Source organism: Tachypleus tridentatus, chromosome 6 (assembly GCF_004210375.1).
Source record: "Tachypleus tridentatus isolate NWPU-2018 chromosome 6, ASM421037v1, whole genome shotgun sequence".
Lineage (NCBI taxonomy): Eukaryota > Metazoa > Arthropoda > Merostomata > Xiphosura > Limulidae > Tachypleus > Tachypleus tridentatus.
Window position 1 is genome coordinate 137,972,238 of NC_134830.1, and position 19,437 is coordinate 137,991,674.

A 19,437-nucleotide genomic window follows, 5' to 3' on the forward strand; every position below is an offset into this window, starting at 1 on the left:
TAGTTCAATTTAACTCGGAGAAGGAACAAAGTTCTAAGGATGTTTTTCTAAGTTTTCTTATTTCGGAGTGAAGCGCATTATTCGCTTTTTTTTTTTCGTGGTTGTTAACTCTTCGTGGGGCGAAGCTGACAGTGAAGCCATGGTTATGAAAAACATTTTGTTTTCCCAGCTGGATCGTATAACTCGTGCTGTGCCCCTGTAAACTTATTAAACGTGATTTGAATATCGGGCGTCAATGCACAACCAGCTTTGCCGGTCGTTGTCCGCTTTATAAGTTCAAACGACTTTTCAGTTAAGACCAGGGTTCGCCCGCGCACTTTTCCTTAAAAACAAAAAAAAAGTAAGGATGAATTTCAATTTAGAATTTGGTCTCAACTGAAGTTAGTGAGTTTGATAAACTTTGGTCATCAAATTAATGTTACCAAATGACATGTGTCCTCTCATAGACATGTCCATGTAGAATGTAAAGTTATACGACAACTAAATGAGATCGTCTGATTTTTGTTTTCTTTTTTTCAGTTGCTGGTTATATTTAAAGACATTTTTCAGTTGCTGGTTATATTTAATGACATTTTTCCGCTCGTTTGTTCAGGCCCATCTGTTTATGGGCAAATATTAAACATAGAAATGACAGCATCTTTCGCGGAGAAGACTCCCTGGGGTCAAAGGTGCTAGGGGTCATGCCACGAAGAACCTCTTGTCGTCTTCAAGACAATGAAGTCTTTCAGTAAGCATACAGTCAATGCCCCGTTGTAGCCGAGCAAAGTTCGTGGGGTATCTAAGCAACAAAACAAACAAGCAACCCAAACGTGTGTAATTGACATTTTCAAATGATTTACTGTCTTCTTTTGCTTCTCAACCCAAACGAGCCGTTTTTGCATATATATTTCTCTACAAGTGGGTTTTCTAGACATCACTAATCAAATTCTTGTCTTAGCAAAAACAAATAGGTTCAGTGATTTCGTTTTTAGTTGTCACGTGCTTGATAATTAATTCCTACGATTCTACGATTTAGGATTTCTTTTTTAGCGTTGTTTTAGAATGAATTCATAGAACTAGTTTATAGGTTTACTTTGATAATTTATGCAGATTAGAGTAAAAATTTGGGGATTTTATAAACATTAGAGATAGAAAGTGAAGTTAGAAGATCCATGTTTATCTAGAGAAAGTACAATAGAGAAAAAAGAAAATTTCCTTACAGGTTCAAAAACTCACTAACAGATTCGATAATAAGCAATGCTTCAGAAAAAATGCAAACATTTCGTGTAGTTGACAAAAGGAAAGAAACACTTCAGGTTTGAGACCCCGTTTCACAAAGAAATGGTTTTTCCTTTAAATTACTAATTTCCTATCAGACCAACTTAGATTGAAACTGAAAGTCAAGCCAGTAATGAGTACAGCTAATATACTTGTTATTCGTACTTACTTACAAAGATTATAATCCATCTTTTTTACCATTTTGGTATCCTCTATGTCAAAACTATTTTCGGCCGTAACTCCAATAATATCTCTCAAGGTTCGGTGGGTGTGTAAGAGATATAGTTTAGTCCTAAACAGAGATTTTAAACTAACTCTATCTGTAAAAAAATATAATAATAACAAATAAACTCTAAAAGTAATAACATTAAAAAATAAAGTTAAGTATTAACAAAAAGCAGTCAAATACAATTGTTTCAAATAACATATTAAAAATGTATTTTTTTACTGTTATTTATTTATTGTGTTTTAGAGACAGCCCTTCTACTGACGGGAAGGTTTGCTTCGATGCGCACAATGAACGAAACCAATGATATCAGGAAAAACCTGAGGATTCGATACCCCAAAGACCCTGTAAAGGAAAACAGTAGAGAGTATGTAATGTTTGCTTGATATTAAGCCTATTGGTTTCACACTCGTAGTTGTTAAGCCTAATAGTATTGCGCTTGTAAATTGTTAAGCCTAACAGTATCATGCTCATAAGTTGTTAAGCCTAACAGTATTACACTTGTAGTTGGTAAACCTTACAGTGTCGAGATGCATTCCGCTACGCCCGATAATATTACATTCGCGATCTTTGTTTTAACTGAATAGTTCTTGGTATAGTTCAGTCAAATAATACTTGTAATCGGTCTTGCTCACTTCAGTCAAGTGTTGTGAGTTTAGTATGTGTCAATATTACAATTAAGATTTTTCAGACCAGTATTTTAATTCGGTTAACTAACATGTATTTTTAAAGTTAACGGTGATATTGATCATTCGACAATTTTTAGTATTGTTTATGAATAATTCTAACGATTTTTGCTGGTTTTGAAGTTATTAAGAATACATTTGTTTTATTCGTTGTTTTTAGTGAAATTTAAGTTAGAAGCGACATCCTGTGACTAAAATTAATCGTTCTGCAGTTTATTATGTTGATTAGCAAGCAGTTCACTGTTCATATTAGTCGTTATTATTAAAATGCATTTTTGTTCTTTTTGTAATTCAGTGGTTAAGGCTTTTTTCCCATTATTTCCCAAGCTGTGATGTAGCATTAACTTTACAGGTTGACTGTGTTCGTTTAGTCGTTGTCCTTTTTTTCTTTCTTTTTTTCAGAATGCTTTTCCAGTGTATGAATCTCAACCCAGATTAGATTTATTTAATATCGCTCAATAAATATTTTTCACTTTAAAAACTAACTTTGAAGCTGTATTTCTAGCAAATTTGGAATAAGTTGATTAGAGTTTCGTATGCACAGTGAGCAAACTCCGTTCCGGTGCTTTAGTTAATCCATTATGACCTGGTAAAGTTGGTAGTGACGTGATATTATTGTCTTTGTTCGGTTTGTTTTCCGTGGAATGTTTTTGGGTCGACGGCTTACTTAATCAAGCGAACGTGATTACATTTAAAGTGAAGGTATATTTCAATGTTTATCGTTTTTCCTTTCAACGGTAGAAACGTTGAGATGGAGACAGTTTCAATGAGTTCGTGTCATCACATTTCGTGGCCTACCCAAATGGTTTATTGATAAGTCAGCGTGCTTACCCACGGTGAGCACAGAATAGATAAGTCGCAGTGTATATGTAGCTTTATGCTTAACAAACAAATATATTTCGTAACATGTTGTACACGACTTAGTGACTTGTCACGTAGATAACTGATTAAATAGAGGGAGCTGTTGTCTCGACAAGCGTTTAGCTGCTACGTCAAACCTATAGGTGCATCATTTCATGCTTCAACATTAGTATATATCAGTGATATATCCCGGCCGGCGGCTTTAATTTATCGCACTATATTGTATACATATGCCCAAAATCATTATGAAAAATTCGTAACTAAAAATAAATTATTATTTGGCAGATTAACTAATAATAAATTAGCGCTCTCTGGCATTTTTTTATCCCTGCAATCATGAGCGATATACTTCTAAGGTGTTTAACGCACGCTGATAGGCTGAAATATCTTCGCCGAACCAATCACCATAGGCGACATATACAATCAGTACTTACACAGTTACTGCGGTTAACGATGGTTATATCTCATATAAATAAAATGTTGTGTCACTGCCTTTTCAAAACTGCAATAACTATATATTTGGCTAATAATGGATGAGATTCACTTTTTTGCATTGTCTCAAACACTATCTATTTTTATTTTTCCAAGGTTCGCTATGGCGGGAAATACACCTTCGACGTACAAACTTTTTTTTTCTTGTCTTTCGTGTGTTGTAGTTAAACACAAACGTTTTCCGTGCTGTGCCAACCGCGGGTATATTGAGGAGACTAAGATGTAAAGATTCATTATAGGGTTGGTGGGTTGGTTAGGGCATTATTCAGGCCAGATTATTAGAGAACTTGATTCACAATCTAAGGGTCGTTATAATGATACGGTCAATCCTATTATTCGTTCTTAAAAAGAGTAACCTAAGAATTACCCAAAGCCTAGTAGAACATCAAACACGATCAAGTACACTACTCAGCTGTGGGCCAGCGTTATAATGATACTGTCAATCCTTTACATATCAGTCTATTCGTTCGAGTACAGACAGATGAGCTTTGGTTTTCTGTTTCCCGTACGCCGAGTCTGCCTATTAACTACAATGGACATGACTTATTAGTTCGCGTGCCCAAACTGTGATGACGAGAAACCCACTTGAAGTAAAAATGTATCTCAAAACGGCTGGTAGAGTAACCTAACCTTTGTAGCACTCTAAGACTAATTAGCAGATATCAGTCACCAAAGAGTTGGCGTAGGATATTGTTGACAAGACTGTCATAGAGTCTATTAGTTTGATAGTCTCAGGCAAAACCATTTTTGATTCCAATTTGATTTCTCGCTAATCCAGAATATTCCAAGACAATGTTATCTGATGAAACTTTGTAGAATGGACGGCAACTGCCTGTTATGGAGACACAAGTGCAGAGGACGACGTTTTGAAAGTCTTCCGTCTTCAATACTCTCAGTTCGAAATTACATTGTTACGGACCTATTTTCTTTCATCGGACGAATATGCTTTCTTTGCTTTGTTCTAAGATTTATTAGATCGTTTACTAAAGTCTAATGTTCTTCATCGGTGTTCTAAACAATCTATTATTCTGTTTCTAAGCTCAGTCGTGAAACGTTTATTTCCTCCGATAAGTGCATCGTTGTGCTTTTAATTATCCTCACATTTTACTTAGAGATCACTTAAACATTTCTTTAAATACGTAGCAAACGCTAAGTTACAGACGTACAGACGAATGTGTACCAAAACTATTACATAAATTAAATTGAAGAAATACATTATGACTAAAGAAAAGGATCTTGGCAAAATGGTGGATAAATCACTCGAGCCATCGAAACAGTGATCTGTTGCAAATAGCAAAGTTAATAGATTCTTAGGTGCATTTATAGATATATTGATTACAAGTCAAATAAAGTAACTCTCTCCCTCTCTCTCCGTAAGCCTAGTTGGTGCGTGTGTCAATATAAACCACAACTTAGGCCTCACGGTGAATAGTTTTGTTCTGCTTATCTAAGAAAGGATATCGACTTATTGGAAATGCTTTGGAGGAGAGTTAATGGGATGATTCTGGAATGGGGAGGTTATGTTATTGGGATAGGTTAAGATTTATTAACTTCTTTTCACTTGAGAAACGAAAGGTAAGAGAGTTACGTTTGTGAAGTTTATAGGATTGATTATCCGGCTAAATTGGTTTTTATTAAGGTCTCCGAATTCGTTGTGCTGCATTTTGAAAACAACAGGACGTGAGAACATAAGTTTAAAATTTGGAAAAAAAAAAAGCCAGGCTAGGCTTCAGCTAAGACAATTTTTGTTTTGCTTACAGAGTAGCTGGATTATGTAATGGATTGTCGTCGGCAGTAGCGAAGACAAGCACTTGACAGGAATTTAAGAGGGAAATTTTGACTTCCTGAAAATTAAAGAAATTGTTTAAATGTTTACTTCCCATCCAGAGTGGATGTGCAATGATTGCCTTGAAGGACCTAATGACCCATTACATTCCTTAGGTCATATGGGGGTTAACGTGATCCTCGATTGCTCTTCCACCTTTTTCTATCGTTAGTTATTGTCTTCTTTATGTCTCTTGATGTCTCAGCAGCAAGTTTCGAAGCAAGAAGTGGACACAACGAAGATAGCTCAGTAGGCATCCCTACGCTAAAAAAAAAAAAAAAAGGTTTGCACGTAACGTATTGTAATCTACAAATTTTATTTTTATATATGTGATCCCTGTGGAGGATTGATAGGGGTAGAAGCGACCGTTTGATTGCTTCTAGTGGAATATATGCTCAGATTCATTTTCCACAATGAATGACACTCTAGAAGACTCGTGACAAAAGAACGACACAAAATGAAAAAAAAAAAAGTGAGCTGTTTTAAGGTCCGTCACGAGTTGCTGTATAGTTATCATGTTGTACTGTAGCTTTTACGTTTTTGTAACATAAGTCGTCAGTAGCTTCTTATGATTAGTTGCCTGTTACTGAAAAAAAAAATGCAAACTTGACTTTAACAAGAACCACCCTTTCCCCGATATATCACTTGTAAGCTCGTTGCCTCTTGTAAATCGCTAAAGCGTTAAACTGTTCATATCAGCGATAAGCTTGAGAAGATAATAATGCTAAGATTTGTGGTTCAATCCCCGACGGAAAGAAACATTATGCAATTTTCTAATTCTGCAGCTTTGCCCAACAACAAAAATTAGTAATTCAACCGATATTTAAAAAAAGAGCTCCAGCCAATAACAAAACAGAAAACAACTCATAAATAAAACGAAATACTTCACCAACAAAAGAAACAGTTGTTTTAATTTGTTTGTTTGATTGTTGTTTTTAACTCTTCGTCTATCGTTACTTTTTTTCAAGTAACCTCCTCTGGTCTTGTTGGCAAATAGAATTTTTAAAACTCACGAGTGGTTTTTTTTCAGTATAGGTAAAAACTCGCTAATTACTAGCATCCCCCATCATGTGAATTGGCCGATACTAATCACCAGGAGCCGACCGTCGTCGAGTTTTCTTTAATGACTGTTAATCGACGTTTTTGGTTTTATCTTTTTCTTTCAATTCTCGAGATAATAACAATTAATTTTATTTATGGAACGCATTATTCTAATTTACATATAGATACGATATATTCTTTAAAAATATATTTCCACACAGCATTGGTATTGATCGATCGTTGTGAAACAATGGTGTTTGGAAAGTTTTAGAAGTCAAAGTTAATAAACTGTTTCCATCCACAGAAATTAATTTATAAACATTTTGTTAAAACTGTTTTGTTTGTTTTTGAATTTCGCGAAAAGCTACACGAGGGCTATCTGCGCTAGCCGTCCCTAACTTAGCAGTGTAAGACTAGAGAGAAGGCAACTAGTTATCACCAACCACCACCAACTCTTGGGCTACTCTTTTACCAACGAATAGTGGGATTGACCGTAACATAATAACCCCCCACGGCTGAAATGGCGAGTATGTTTGGTGCGACGGGGATTCGAACCCGCGACATTTTATTGAAGAATGTAACTTTTCAAGATTTTTTTACTGTACAAGTTTATTCGTTGTTTTCTTGGGGGTGAGGGAGGGAGAGGTACGGAACTGACCAGTTTCTTAATTCAGTTAACAACGTTTGTTGTTGTTGTTTTTGCATAAAAAATGCACTAAATATTTCATTCTTCAGAAACTCTGCAAAATCGACCTTAGCATAACTTAACGTATTTTATTATAGAACTTATAACAATTTTATTATAATTATGCTCAATAATTCAATAATATTTTCCTTTTCGAATACTATTATACACTTATGGAATGCTTCTAACACTAGTAGCACGAAATGTAACGTAATCTATAAGTACTTAACCTTCAACTATACTAAACTTGCCCTCTGTATAAATTTGTGAAGTGTGTGTGTTCTTTTATAGCAAAACCACATCGGCCTATCTGCTGAGTTCACCGAGGAAAATCGAACCCCTGATTTTAGCATTGTAGATCCGTAGACTTACCGCTGTATAAATTTGTGAAAATGAAATATATAACCACGTGGTGGAAACTGTTAAACCTATCTTCTGACATTCTTGCTATTGCATAATAGTTCAAGGAAATTAGTTATAAGTCGTAGTTTTAGCTTTAAGTAAATATAGATTAATATTATTTATTTTTTACAATAATATAAGGAAACCAAATATAAACATATTTTCATTGTTTTTAATTTTTATTACTGACACAATCATTTTTAAGGGTCCAAAATGTGCCCCTATTGACTATGTTTAGAACTAAAAACCAAAAATATACATTAAATTTTACCGCCCCTAGTCGTTTAGTGGTAAGACGGTGAACTCATAACACAAAAATTCAGGTTTCAATATTCGCGGTGGGCAGGGCACAGGTAGCCCATTGTAACAGTTTTGTGTTTTACAAGAAACAAAATAAATTTCTTTGTTAAAAGTATTATCATTTTAAAAATGTCTTTACTTTTGGTCAGTGGTTTTGGTTTTTACACATTTTAAGCTCGAAATCTGTTATGGTTTAATGCACTTCACTTTAAGCTATAATTCCTCTGGGTATTCAGTTCAAAATTGTTAATCCAAAAAGTAAAAAAAAAAATTGCTTTATAACTTTTAAATGTTAATATTCTAATAGTTGGTGAAATCAAATTGTGCGCACGTGATTCAATCTTATTCCTTGTGGTTGTAATTAATAAGTACCGCGTAAAGTATTGATTGTGGTTTCAATATTTACTAACACTGATCCGAGCGCTTTCGAAAGGTAGACCTTTCTTTTTCACGAACAAACTGGGTTTGGTGGTGTAATGGAACAAGTGATATATATAGAGGGGCGTTGTTTATTTTGTTTGTTTGTTTTTCTTAATTTCGTGCAAAGCCAATACAATGAAAATAGCATCGTTAATGGAATGATTGAGCTGGTTAAAGCGTTGAGCAACAGAGAAATATTTTTTGGTGTTGATAGAAGATTTATGGTTGTTGAAACGTTCTCTAAGAGATGTTTGTGTATGTTCAACACATTCATGGTTGCATTTTTAAAGTGTATAAGATAAATCGTGTTTGTTTGTTTTTTTGTTTCACAAGAGATTTCTTTATATATTTCAAAGTTTCTTAAAAGCCACCTGGAAGGTTCAACTGTTTAAACTACTCGCACCACTATATAGTAGTGTGTCATCTGTCTGTCAGTCATTTGACACTAAATGACGTCACTTAAGGAACGCTTTATGTTGCAATTCGTGCTTTCGTGACGTCAGTCTGCCGTAAATCTCGCGAAGAAATACATTCTCTATGGTCTTCAACCCTTCAAAACCGGTATCACATATGAACTTCAAAAGCTAAAAATAAAAATAAAATTTGTTACTTGTAATTTTGGTTTAATTTACTCTTGAAACAGAACACTTTTGTGGATCGTCGAAAATTAAAGTGCATGGGACGAGAATTAAACCGTACATTACTTCACTAATCTAATCATTTTCGCGTTTTAATATTTATAAGTATGTTTCAGTAATTACTATTATTATTTTTTCTTATATTTCAGTTATCTTAACTGGAAATGCTCTTGTTTGTTTGCCTGTTATTACATAGGGCTGTCTGTGCTATGCCTACCACGGACATTTAGATTTTTCATGTTATGAGCCTACAGGCTTGCCGCTGAGCCACCTGAAGGCAAGTAAAGTTAAATACGAAATTGCGTCAAATCTGCAAACTTCGGACGAGAATAGCGATTAAGAAAAAAGTATAAACAATTTATTGTTGGAGCGAGACTTTACTGGGTGTTCTACAAAATTGGGCCATGTGTCATCTAATGTTAAATATAATGGACTGCTGATCCAAAGGTCCATGGTTTGCGTCACTTTGACGCAACGGAAGGGTGACGCGCTCCAGTCAAATCAAATTATATTATTACGGTTTGTTTGTTTGTTTTCGAATTTCGCACAAAGCTACACGAGTGATATCTACGCTAGCTGTCCCTAATTTATCAGTGTAAGACTAGAGAGAAGGCAGCTAGTCATCACCACCCACCGCCAATTCTTGGGCTATTATTTTACCAACGAATAGTGGGATTGACCGTCACATTATAACGCCCCTACGGCTGAAAGGACGGTCATATTTGGATGATGAGCATTCGAACCCGTGACCCTCAGATTACGAATCGAGTGCCTTAACCACCTGGCCATGCTGGCCAATTTTATAATGGAAGAGCAAAATTTGAGGTGTATTTTGTTAACAAGTTGCCTTTCCTTCAGTTTCTCAGTTCAAAATTTGAATGACAGAAGTAAAGAATCCTTTGATTAAATATCTGAAACGAACAAACCGAAACAAATCTATTATATGCAATGGCAGCTAGTGTACGGTTAAGTTCTCGACATCATAACTGCGATCTAGTATCATATTAGGCCTAACTGAAGACGAATAAAATGGTTCTGAACTAAACAAAATAAGCTAATTGATTTATTTTCGATTTCATGGTCCGTCTCTGTCTTTTAAATGTTAACATTTCTTTCAAAAGTTGTGCCATCCAGAATTAAATAATCCTCCAAATGAATTACGTCTGTGGACTTGAACATCCGAAAAGTCACGTAAATATTTTGTTTTTAATCTTTGTCATAAGGTATAGGTGGATTCATGGCTTCAAGCTTGGGTTTTGCTTTATCCTACGATTAAAAAAAAAAGTTTGAAAATCTTTCGCTCATCAATGAAGAAAACATGATTTTTTTGATACTGTGCTATTCTTCATATACCATTTATTCGGTAGGTCTGGCTGTCGAGATTTCTCCCTCACAAAGGACAGTGTTTAAAAAAATGATTTGAAATAAATTAAAACTCTTGAAAATAGTGTGTTTAATTTTTTTAATACGTGAGTATTCCATTCAAGAAATGGTTTTTGTATTTGTCATGATTGTTTTTAATTCATTAAAATGAAGACAACAAAAATATATAATATGACTTTAATTCATAATTTTCTGGGTCTCGGAAAAACTATGCAAAACAGCAAAAACCAACCTATGTTATATACAGGTACAGAATATTGTTGTAACATGTATATATACACTGCTGGCCAAAATCTTAGGGCCAATGAACATAAAGAAAAAATATGCATTTTGCGTTGTTAGACTCAACCACTTATTTGAGTAGAGCTTCGAAAGATGAAAATAAGAAGAGGGCAAATAAAAATAAATAGCATTTAATAGGAAAAATGTGAACACTATGAAATTAACCTAAATACTAGCTGGTCAAAAGTTTAAGACCATATCAAAAAGAAGTCCTAAACAGGGTAGGAAATGCCTGACAAGAGGTCTCAGTAGTGAGTTGCACGGTCGTCACTGCGAATAACTGCAAACATTCGCTTTGGCATGGTCGATATAAGCGCTTGCAGAAGGCTGGCTGGAATATTATTCCAAGTGGTGAAGATGGCTTCACGAAGGTCATGCACTGTTTGGAATTGACGTCCATTTCTATAGACTTCCTTTGCCATCCACCCTCAAACATTTCAACAGGGTTCAGTTCGGACGAACACGCTGGATGGTCCAAAAAAATTACGTTATTCGCCATGGAAAAGTCCTTTGTCCTGCGGGCATTGTGGATTGCAGCGTTGTCCTGCTAAAAGATCCAATCATTTCCACACAAGCGAGGGCCTTCAGTCAATAAGGATGCTCTCTTCAACATGTCAATGTAGCCAGCTGTTGTTTGACGCCCCTGTATAACCTAAAGCTACATTGTTCCATGGAAGGAGAAAGCACCCCAGATCATGATGGAACCTCCTTTACTGTGTCGTATAGAAAATGTCTTCGGTGGGATATCCTTATCGTGACAGCAACGTTGGAAGCCATCTGGACCATCTAGGTTAAATTTTTTCTCATCAGAGAACAAAACTTTCTTCCACTTTTCTACGTCCCATGTTTGGTGCTTCTCAGCAAAGCTTAACCGAGCTGTTTCGTGGTGTGGAAGGATACGGGGCCTTTGAAGACGTTTACGGTTTTTAAAGCCTTTCTCTCGTAGATGCCGTCTTATTGTTCTTGAGCTACATTCTGCGTCCGTAAGGGCCTTAATCTGGTTCGACGATCGGCTGGTGTATTGCCGGACAACCCGTCGAATCCTCCTGCTCAACGCCGGCGAAATTTTCTTGGGCCGACTAGTTGAAATTCTCGTTCCGCATCCCTCAGGGTCTTTTAAAAAATTTGCAACAACAGTTTTACCACGTCCAATTTCACCAGCGATGGCACGTTGAGAGAGACCTTGCTTTTGCAGCTCGACAATTCTGCCACGTTCAAACTCTGTCAACTTTTTAGCCTTTGCCATGTTTTTACCCAATGTAGCACAGGAGATGTCAGTGGGAGATGTTAACAACGCTAATGCTTAAACAAAAATGACTAAATTTCGTTACGTGTTTACCGATGAACGCATCGTTTCAGTATAGTCTTAAACTTTTGACCAGCTAGGATTTAGGTTAATTTCATAGTGTTAACATTTTTCCTATTAAATGCTAAAAAAGTTTTTTATTTTTATTTTCCCTTTTCTTATTTTCATTTTTCGAAGCTCTGCTCAAATAAATGGTTGAGTCTAACAATGCAAAATGCATATTTTTTCTTTATGTTCATTGGCCCTAATATTTTGGCCAGCGGTGTATATATATTAGTATTTGGAAGATAAGTGAGGCATAGTGAAATAAATTTAGAATAAGAGTTAATGATTTCAATAAATATATTATAGAGTACGCTACCATCGTTTGATTTGCCTGTGAAATTTGGTGTAAGGTTGCGAAGAAAGCATAGTACCCCAAAGCTTGCCATGGGAATGTTTCTTCGTGTCACTTAGCTCTAGATCCCAACCTATGAAAACTATTTCAAATTCTCAATTATAACCTTCCAGCAACATGTTATCATCTCACACAGAATCCTCCCTCGGATGGATGCGGACGGTATTATATGGACACACATCGAGTACTTGGCTTTAAGGTGTTCATTTGCTGAAAATAGCGCCCACGTGGTAAATTTTGTCGTTAACAGCTTCTTGACCTCGGGCCCGACATGACCAGGTGGTTAAGGCACTAGACTCGTAATCCAAGGGTAGCGGGTTCGAATTCCCGTCACACTAAACATGCTCACCCTTTCAGCTGTGGGAGCATTATAATGTGATGATCAACCCCACTATTCATTGGTTAAAAAAGTAGCACAAGAGTTGGCGGTGGGTGGTGATGACTAGCTGCCTTCCCACTAGTCTTGCACTGCTAAATTAGGGACGGCTAGCGCAGATAGCCCTTGAGTAGCTTTGCGCAAAAGTCAAAACAAACTAGTTATTAGCCCTTGTTATCTATTTATTTTAATTCCCAGTGTTTCGTGTTTCTAAAGGTACACTGTTTTATCTTTTGTGACCACGTTTATAACCATCATATTATATACAAAAATATATATAAACCTGTTCTAAGTTTTCTTTTTATAAACCCAAAATAGACGAATTTTGAAACTTTCCCACTCACACACATAAAAGCCTATAAAGTGATAATAACCAACGTGTTTGTTCGTTTGATTATAACTAGTATTATTTAGACTTGAGTTTAGCTTTATCTTACAGCATTGTGCTTAAAAACAAACATATCGGTCACATTTTTTGCAACTGTCATCATTTCGTGAACATCGAAAATTCAGTTTCTGTATTTTAATTTTCCTTCTTTTTTACCTTCACTCTTTTTAAAGTGAGTCGGAGAATATAGCGTCATCTATTGGGACACAAGGTATTTAAGTCTAACATCATAAAGTTTTTCAGCACGTATATGTATGTACCACATGGAAATATAATAAATGGTTACATATATTTCAAGTAAGAGGACATACCCGTCACACAAATAAAATCGTTCTCGTGGCTGTATATGTTTAATTAATCGTGAATATACACTGTCAGCAAAAGTGTAATTACATATATATAATTTATTATTTTGTCCGCTATGTTAACATAGACGAGTGCAATTAATTTATAACGAAATATTTGTTGAAAAACTTTATATTGTGTATTTGCCTTTACATATAATGGTTGCTAACGTGTAACAATTAAAACATTACCATAAATTATCATGTAACATATTGTAACAAAAAATTTCAACATAAAATTTTAAGGCTGCATGATGTAGTAATGAAAACGTCACTATCTGTTATCACGCTACATATTACGTTTGACTCGTAATCTGAGGGTCGCGGGTTCGAATGTCGGTCGCACCAAACGTACTCGCCCTTTCAGCCGTGGGGGCGTTATAATGTGATCATTAATCCCACTATTCGTTGCTAAAAGAATAGCTTAAGAGTTGACGGTGGGTGGTAATGACTAACTGTTTTTCCTCTAGTCTTACACTGCTAAATTAGAGATGGCTAGCACGGATAGCCCTCGAGTAACTTTGTGTGAAATTCAAAAACAAACAATACATATTGTGGAATTATGTTTGCCTTGGACCTACTTGTAAAGGAACAGTGTCGCCCCTTTAATACACATAACACGTTTTCTTAATAATCCACCGAACTTTTACTTAATTAACATAACAATACTATTTATCTTCTAAGCTGCATGTTGCTAAATAGGCAAAAGTTGTGATTAACGAATGTTGTATGCACGAAAGTTCACACATTGAACAATGTTGGCGTAAGTAGCTCGTTATATCATTATGACGAAGGGATACTTTTTTTTTCTTTTTTTAAATATGAATGGTATCTCACATTTATAGCCTAAAATATATGAATTATGTGTTTTATGTTAGTTAAATGTTATCCATTTGGGACACTAAAAATCATAACATCTACTTTTTGTTTCCATACATAGAAACGTCGGTAAGTTCTTAAACACTTCGGAACTCGGTTCTAGAACTTGCGGGAATTTTCGGCGTTTCAGTGTGATATCGATCGTGTTTATTATTATTATTATTATTCTTAGTTTCCAAGAGCACCTAATGGATTCGGGGCACTGTCAAATAGAATGGGGTCCCGCGTTCCAGTGCCTACGATGCTTCTGCTCATAAGTAGGATAACCACGAAACGTTCCTTTATAAAATCGTTTTTCAGAAGTATGTTTACCTCAACTATTAGACTTTTTTTAAGAAAATAAATATGTGCATTAAAAAATGCTTTGTTCTTTATACTATGTCTGCCAAACTTGTTTTAGTTCACCAGATCATAAAGATAAAGATTAAGGAAGAGATAAAATGCCCAGTGATTTGCTTTTTGTCTTTAATGTATAATATAAAACTAGTATAATGAATTAAATGTTTTCGTGTTACTTGTCTATCTGTATTAACTAAAATAACTTAATTTTTTTTTTTTTGTATTTCTTCCTCAGTGTTTATCGTACTTTTTGTTTCCGTTTCCTTGCAGGTACTGTGTAGTTTTCGAAGTAACAAAGTCAAAACACAAATGTAATCTTCTTGGAGATGATTTCAAACTTCTCCGTAAGGGTGAACGAGTTTGTGTTGCCTGCGAGGGAGCAGCCATGAGAAAACATCTTAATTATCGCTGTACCGGTCATGGCATTGAGTCTAGGTCTACTCGCTGGGCGGCGCTAGAGGCGTCACACTGTCATGGGCGCTGGGTACGCGTTGGTGATCATGGTCGTTGCCCATGTCATACTGATGGCAGGCCTGACTATATCTTCGTTTAAACTAAAGTTGACGAAATGCTGTTTTAGTTTTACCAGCATTAATTAGAAAAACTTAAAACCCTCATACTGATACATATATATTGTTTTCTTTGTTGCGTACTATATTGATTAATGTACCGTTAGCAGTCGTCACGTTAGTGTTACCACTATCAGTTTAGTCTAAGAATGACATAATAACATGCAAACGTGTGACCGTAATATTTCTTAATATAATATAACAAAGTTGGCCATAGTTAGTTAGTAGAATACGCTAGACCACAGATAAAATTTGAATTTAATTTTACATCGATACACTATATAAGGTTAACCCTATATCAGTATGTGCTTGTTGGTGTTCGGACATCGAGTAAATTCCACTAGCTACGGCCAGGGTAACAAGTAAATTTAAAATATTTATGACTGTGAAATAATACAAGCATTTTAAAAATTGAAATATTTAGATATCGAAAACTAAAACTACAAGTTGATTTAATTAAATTTTAAGTAGTGAAACCTCATATCTAAGAGAGAGCTATTATTTATTTATAACATCGGCCTGAATGTTTCAGATATTGATGTCGTTTAAAATTCCACAGTGAAATTCGGTTTTAAATGTCGTCTGCGACCTGGTTTACAGTTGTGTCTGGAAAAAATGGCATCAGTTTAATACTGTAAGTCACACGAACGAAATTCTAAGAAAAGGAATCAGTCCTAAGCACTTAAAAATGTGACATGAAATGAAGTTGCCAGATTTAAATTCCCTAAATGTTAAAAAAATAAGAAACATATAGCACACTAAAAATTACACCAGTAAAAACACCGATATAAATTAAACCAGTGATAATAATACAATGGTAGGTGCCATTTGTGCGAGTGTGTTGTTATTTTCTTTTGGGAAAAAACAATGCCATTTTTTCCAGAGTCCGTCCACAACATATCAGAAGAAGGCCTCAGAATGGAATTCCAAACGTCTTCAAAAGTCAATAACTGGAAGGCAGTAATAACTGCTTAATAAACTTTGTTCAAGTGTCTTTTTCACTGCCTAAAACTTGTTTAAACAGTACATGCTTAACAATTATCTTAATCAGTTTTAAATGTATTCTGTAGTGCTAACAAACTGGTAGTGACTGATAGTTTAAACGTTTTAGGTAGAAATACTAACTTGTTCTGCATTATAGATAGTTGTAATAACGCGCTGTCGTCTGCACGTGATTCATGGATAATATAAAGACGTTGTCTTATTGTGACACATAATAGACTAAACAAAAGATGTGTTCATAATCAAGCACGTTGAGGGCAAGATACAATTTATTAATTTTTGTTTGTCTTTTTGTTGTTTTCTTAAAATATAATACATTCACGTATATATTAGTACTTGATAATGATTACAAAAGTGATCGAAACGTCGTACCTGTTCTAAAAACTAATTTTACTTACTGTAAAAGCTGTAAATTGTAATAAAATATACTTTATTAGTAAGTAAACCCAAAACGAAACTATTTACTTACGTAATACTGTGGAAATTAACCTCAAATTTGAAGCACAATAAAACTTGCGCATAGAAAGAAGTCTTAGTGCTTGTATTCGTGCTGTGAATACATGTATAAAGTGAAACTCCAAGTGATTTTTCGGTAAAGCATGTAATTATAATTAACACATTTTCTATACTTTCGTGAGACGGTCACTTCGAGGCTTGATGTTTAGTACCCTTTATTTATTATATTATCAACTCTTATAAAGAAAGCAACAAGACATAATTTTAATTGATTATACTTATTATGATACATCGGTATTATACTAATTTTATTTTTAGCATTACATAAAGACTAGATAAAGAATGCAGTTTTTAAATTTAATAAGCCTAAAATTGATGTTTTAAAACAGGTATAATTAATTATAATCATGGAGAAGGAGTTCACACATAACAACTGCTGTTATAACAAATGGCTTATATACACAATGTTCGGACCACTGGTGTTTATTATTATTATTATTTTGTGTGTTCCAACCAGTCTAAGAAGCTCAGGATCGAGCGAAACGCGTGGCGAGAATTGACGTGGTGAACATGATGTAATTGGAATTCTATTGTTTACTCTTCTAATTTTTGAATATTCCTAAGCATGCATTGTTAGAAAATGTAAAAGATTTGATACTTATGTCTCATGATATACATAATTAATTATAATCCACCTTCGCCAGATTGGAGAAAGCGTTTACACTACAAAAACACATTAATTTAATGGAAATTCTAAAGACCAGAATTCTGTAAGATATCAGAATGGGACTTTTTTCATATTAAAATTTTCATATCATCCATACAATTGGAAACTCAAATAAAAAAAAAACATTTTAATTTTTAATTATAAAATCATATGAAATCAATACATCAGAGATTACTTTTTATACTCATTTAATGTATTAATTATTAAACAGTATATTCTGGTATAATTTGTATTCGTTTTGTGAGTAGGATGGGTAAGTGTCATTACATACTAATATTTTATTTTTTAACAGCCCTAGTGGTAGCTTTTTATGCGTTTTATTTGTGTTTATATGTTTCGTTTTATTATTCAACAGTTTGCACGTATTAGTCGTTTATTGTCGTGAACTGAATCACGTGGTGCTTCAAACAAAACAGTTTTAACAATCCACTTTTTCAGTTGACCGTTATTCTTTTTTTACAGATTAAAATATTGAACCCTTTTCTCTCTCAAGTTCACGACAAATCAATCTTTTTGTTATTTCTTTACATATTTAGGGTTTTCATGAAAAATTCAACCTATTCATAACCATTAATTATTCACTATTTTTAACAAAATAATTATCACAGCGTTAAACCTGTATTAAAATGATTAACTTCGATTTTGAATTTTTAAATGCGACTTTCTGTTTCTTGTCCAGCACATTTCAAGTCCGAAAATGAAGAATGTTTAGTCCGACAGGGTTTGTAAAACTAAAAATCACATCTGCCCAGCTCAAATTTTATCATTTTTTACCAACAGCAGTTTTAAGGTTTTAGTGGCTTTTTGTATACAAACTACTGAATTAATATTAACTTTATTTTAAAAATCCTAATTCCGACCAAAATAATTTATAGAAACAAATATACTAATCCCAGCTGAATGCATAGGCAAACATGTAATCTGTATTACACTAAAATTAGTGACATGTTGATCGCTTTTGTAGATCATAAGTTTATAACATTCAAAAAGTCTACTTAAGTTTGTAGTTACGAAAGAAAGATGGGGCACACAAATTCTTTATTCTTATTCATTTAATGTTCGCCATATGTTGACTTATACTAATCAACGACCAGCGATAACTATATAGAAAGACCAGTTAGCACGTTGGTAAACTTAAAGTTGTTGTTTTTGTTGCAATAATATGCTTTGTTTAAAGATATGTAATTGTTCACTTTCTCAAAGATAACATCAGGATATTAAAAAAAGAAGCATTATAAAGGTTGAGACTATCAGTAGTTTAGTGTCTACAGGTCTTGTTTTATTGGAATTCCAAGCAGTATAGACCTTGTAGGACTGGATTCTTTCTGGTTTAGTTCTTCTACCTGACATTGCGCTCCAAAACTCGGCCCCTTCTAAAACCACTACACTAGTAGTTTTTTTGTTGTTTCGAAAGAAAAAGTAAACTTACTTTCTTCTTTTCAAAACTGCTGAAGGGCAGCGCTATGGACCTCTACCATTTTAGCAATACGTAATGGGAATTTGATATAAGGAAGAGAACATTTAATTGTGTATATATTTGACATGTAATAATTAACAAAATAATAATCATAAAATATATCATCCCATAGTGTTTTAGATAAACATAAAATGTTTATATAAGGTGTTTTTCCTTAACGCTACAAATATCAGCTATTGAAATTTGTTAAATGTCTGATTAATATTAATTTGAAAAAGATCTATGTTAGGCCTATAGAATTCTTAGGCCTAGTGTGATGACAGAAGTGTGCTAATACTTAATACCGATTTTAGGATTAATATTAAATTTGCATACAATTGTCAATCCCTATTATTATTAACAGATTTGTACATCCTGAATGATAGGTAATTCTTATGTATTAGGACTATTACACTTTTGACTACTTTTATGTTATGTATTACCTTTAAAACTTTTTAACGTGTAGAAAATTGATTTAAATAAAGCTCAATTTACTTTAACACTTTTGTGGACTTTTTAACATTTTATCGAGAACCAGTTAAATAACCGATAACATATTTGATTTGAATAAATTATCATGGAAGTATATTTCGTGAGAATTCAGATGACACAGCTAATGGATACATGTGTATTTACTTGGAAAACTGTGTTATGATGTAAACTTGAAGAATAACTTATGGAAGTGTTTTTTAAACTGAGT

The 19,437-nt window shown here is 34.2% G+C and overlaps 1 protein-coding gene across 1 annotated transcript in view; it reads left to right on the plus strand.

Moving 5' to 3' along the window:
• LOC143253794 (somatomedin-B and thrombospondin type-1 domain-containing protein-like) overlaps positions 1 to 19,237 on the plus strand; it is a 60,436-nt gene extending 41,199 nt beyond the window's left edge. The window contains exons 3-4 of the mRNA XM_076508178.1: positions 1,730 to 1,850; positions 14,798 to 19,237. Coding sequence (XP_076364293.1) covers positions 1,730 to 1,850; positions 14,798 to 15,080 — 404 coding nt within the window. The 3' untranslated portion in view covers positions 15,081 to 19,237. The remainder of the gene's footprint in view (positions 1 to 1,729; positions 1,851 to 14,797) is intronic.
• The last annotated feature ends 200 nt before the right edge of the window (positions 19,238 to 19,437 follow it).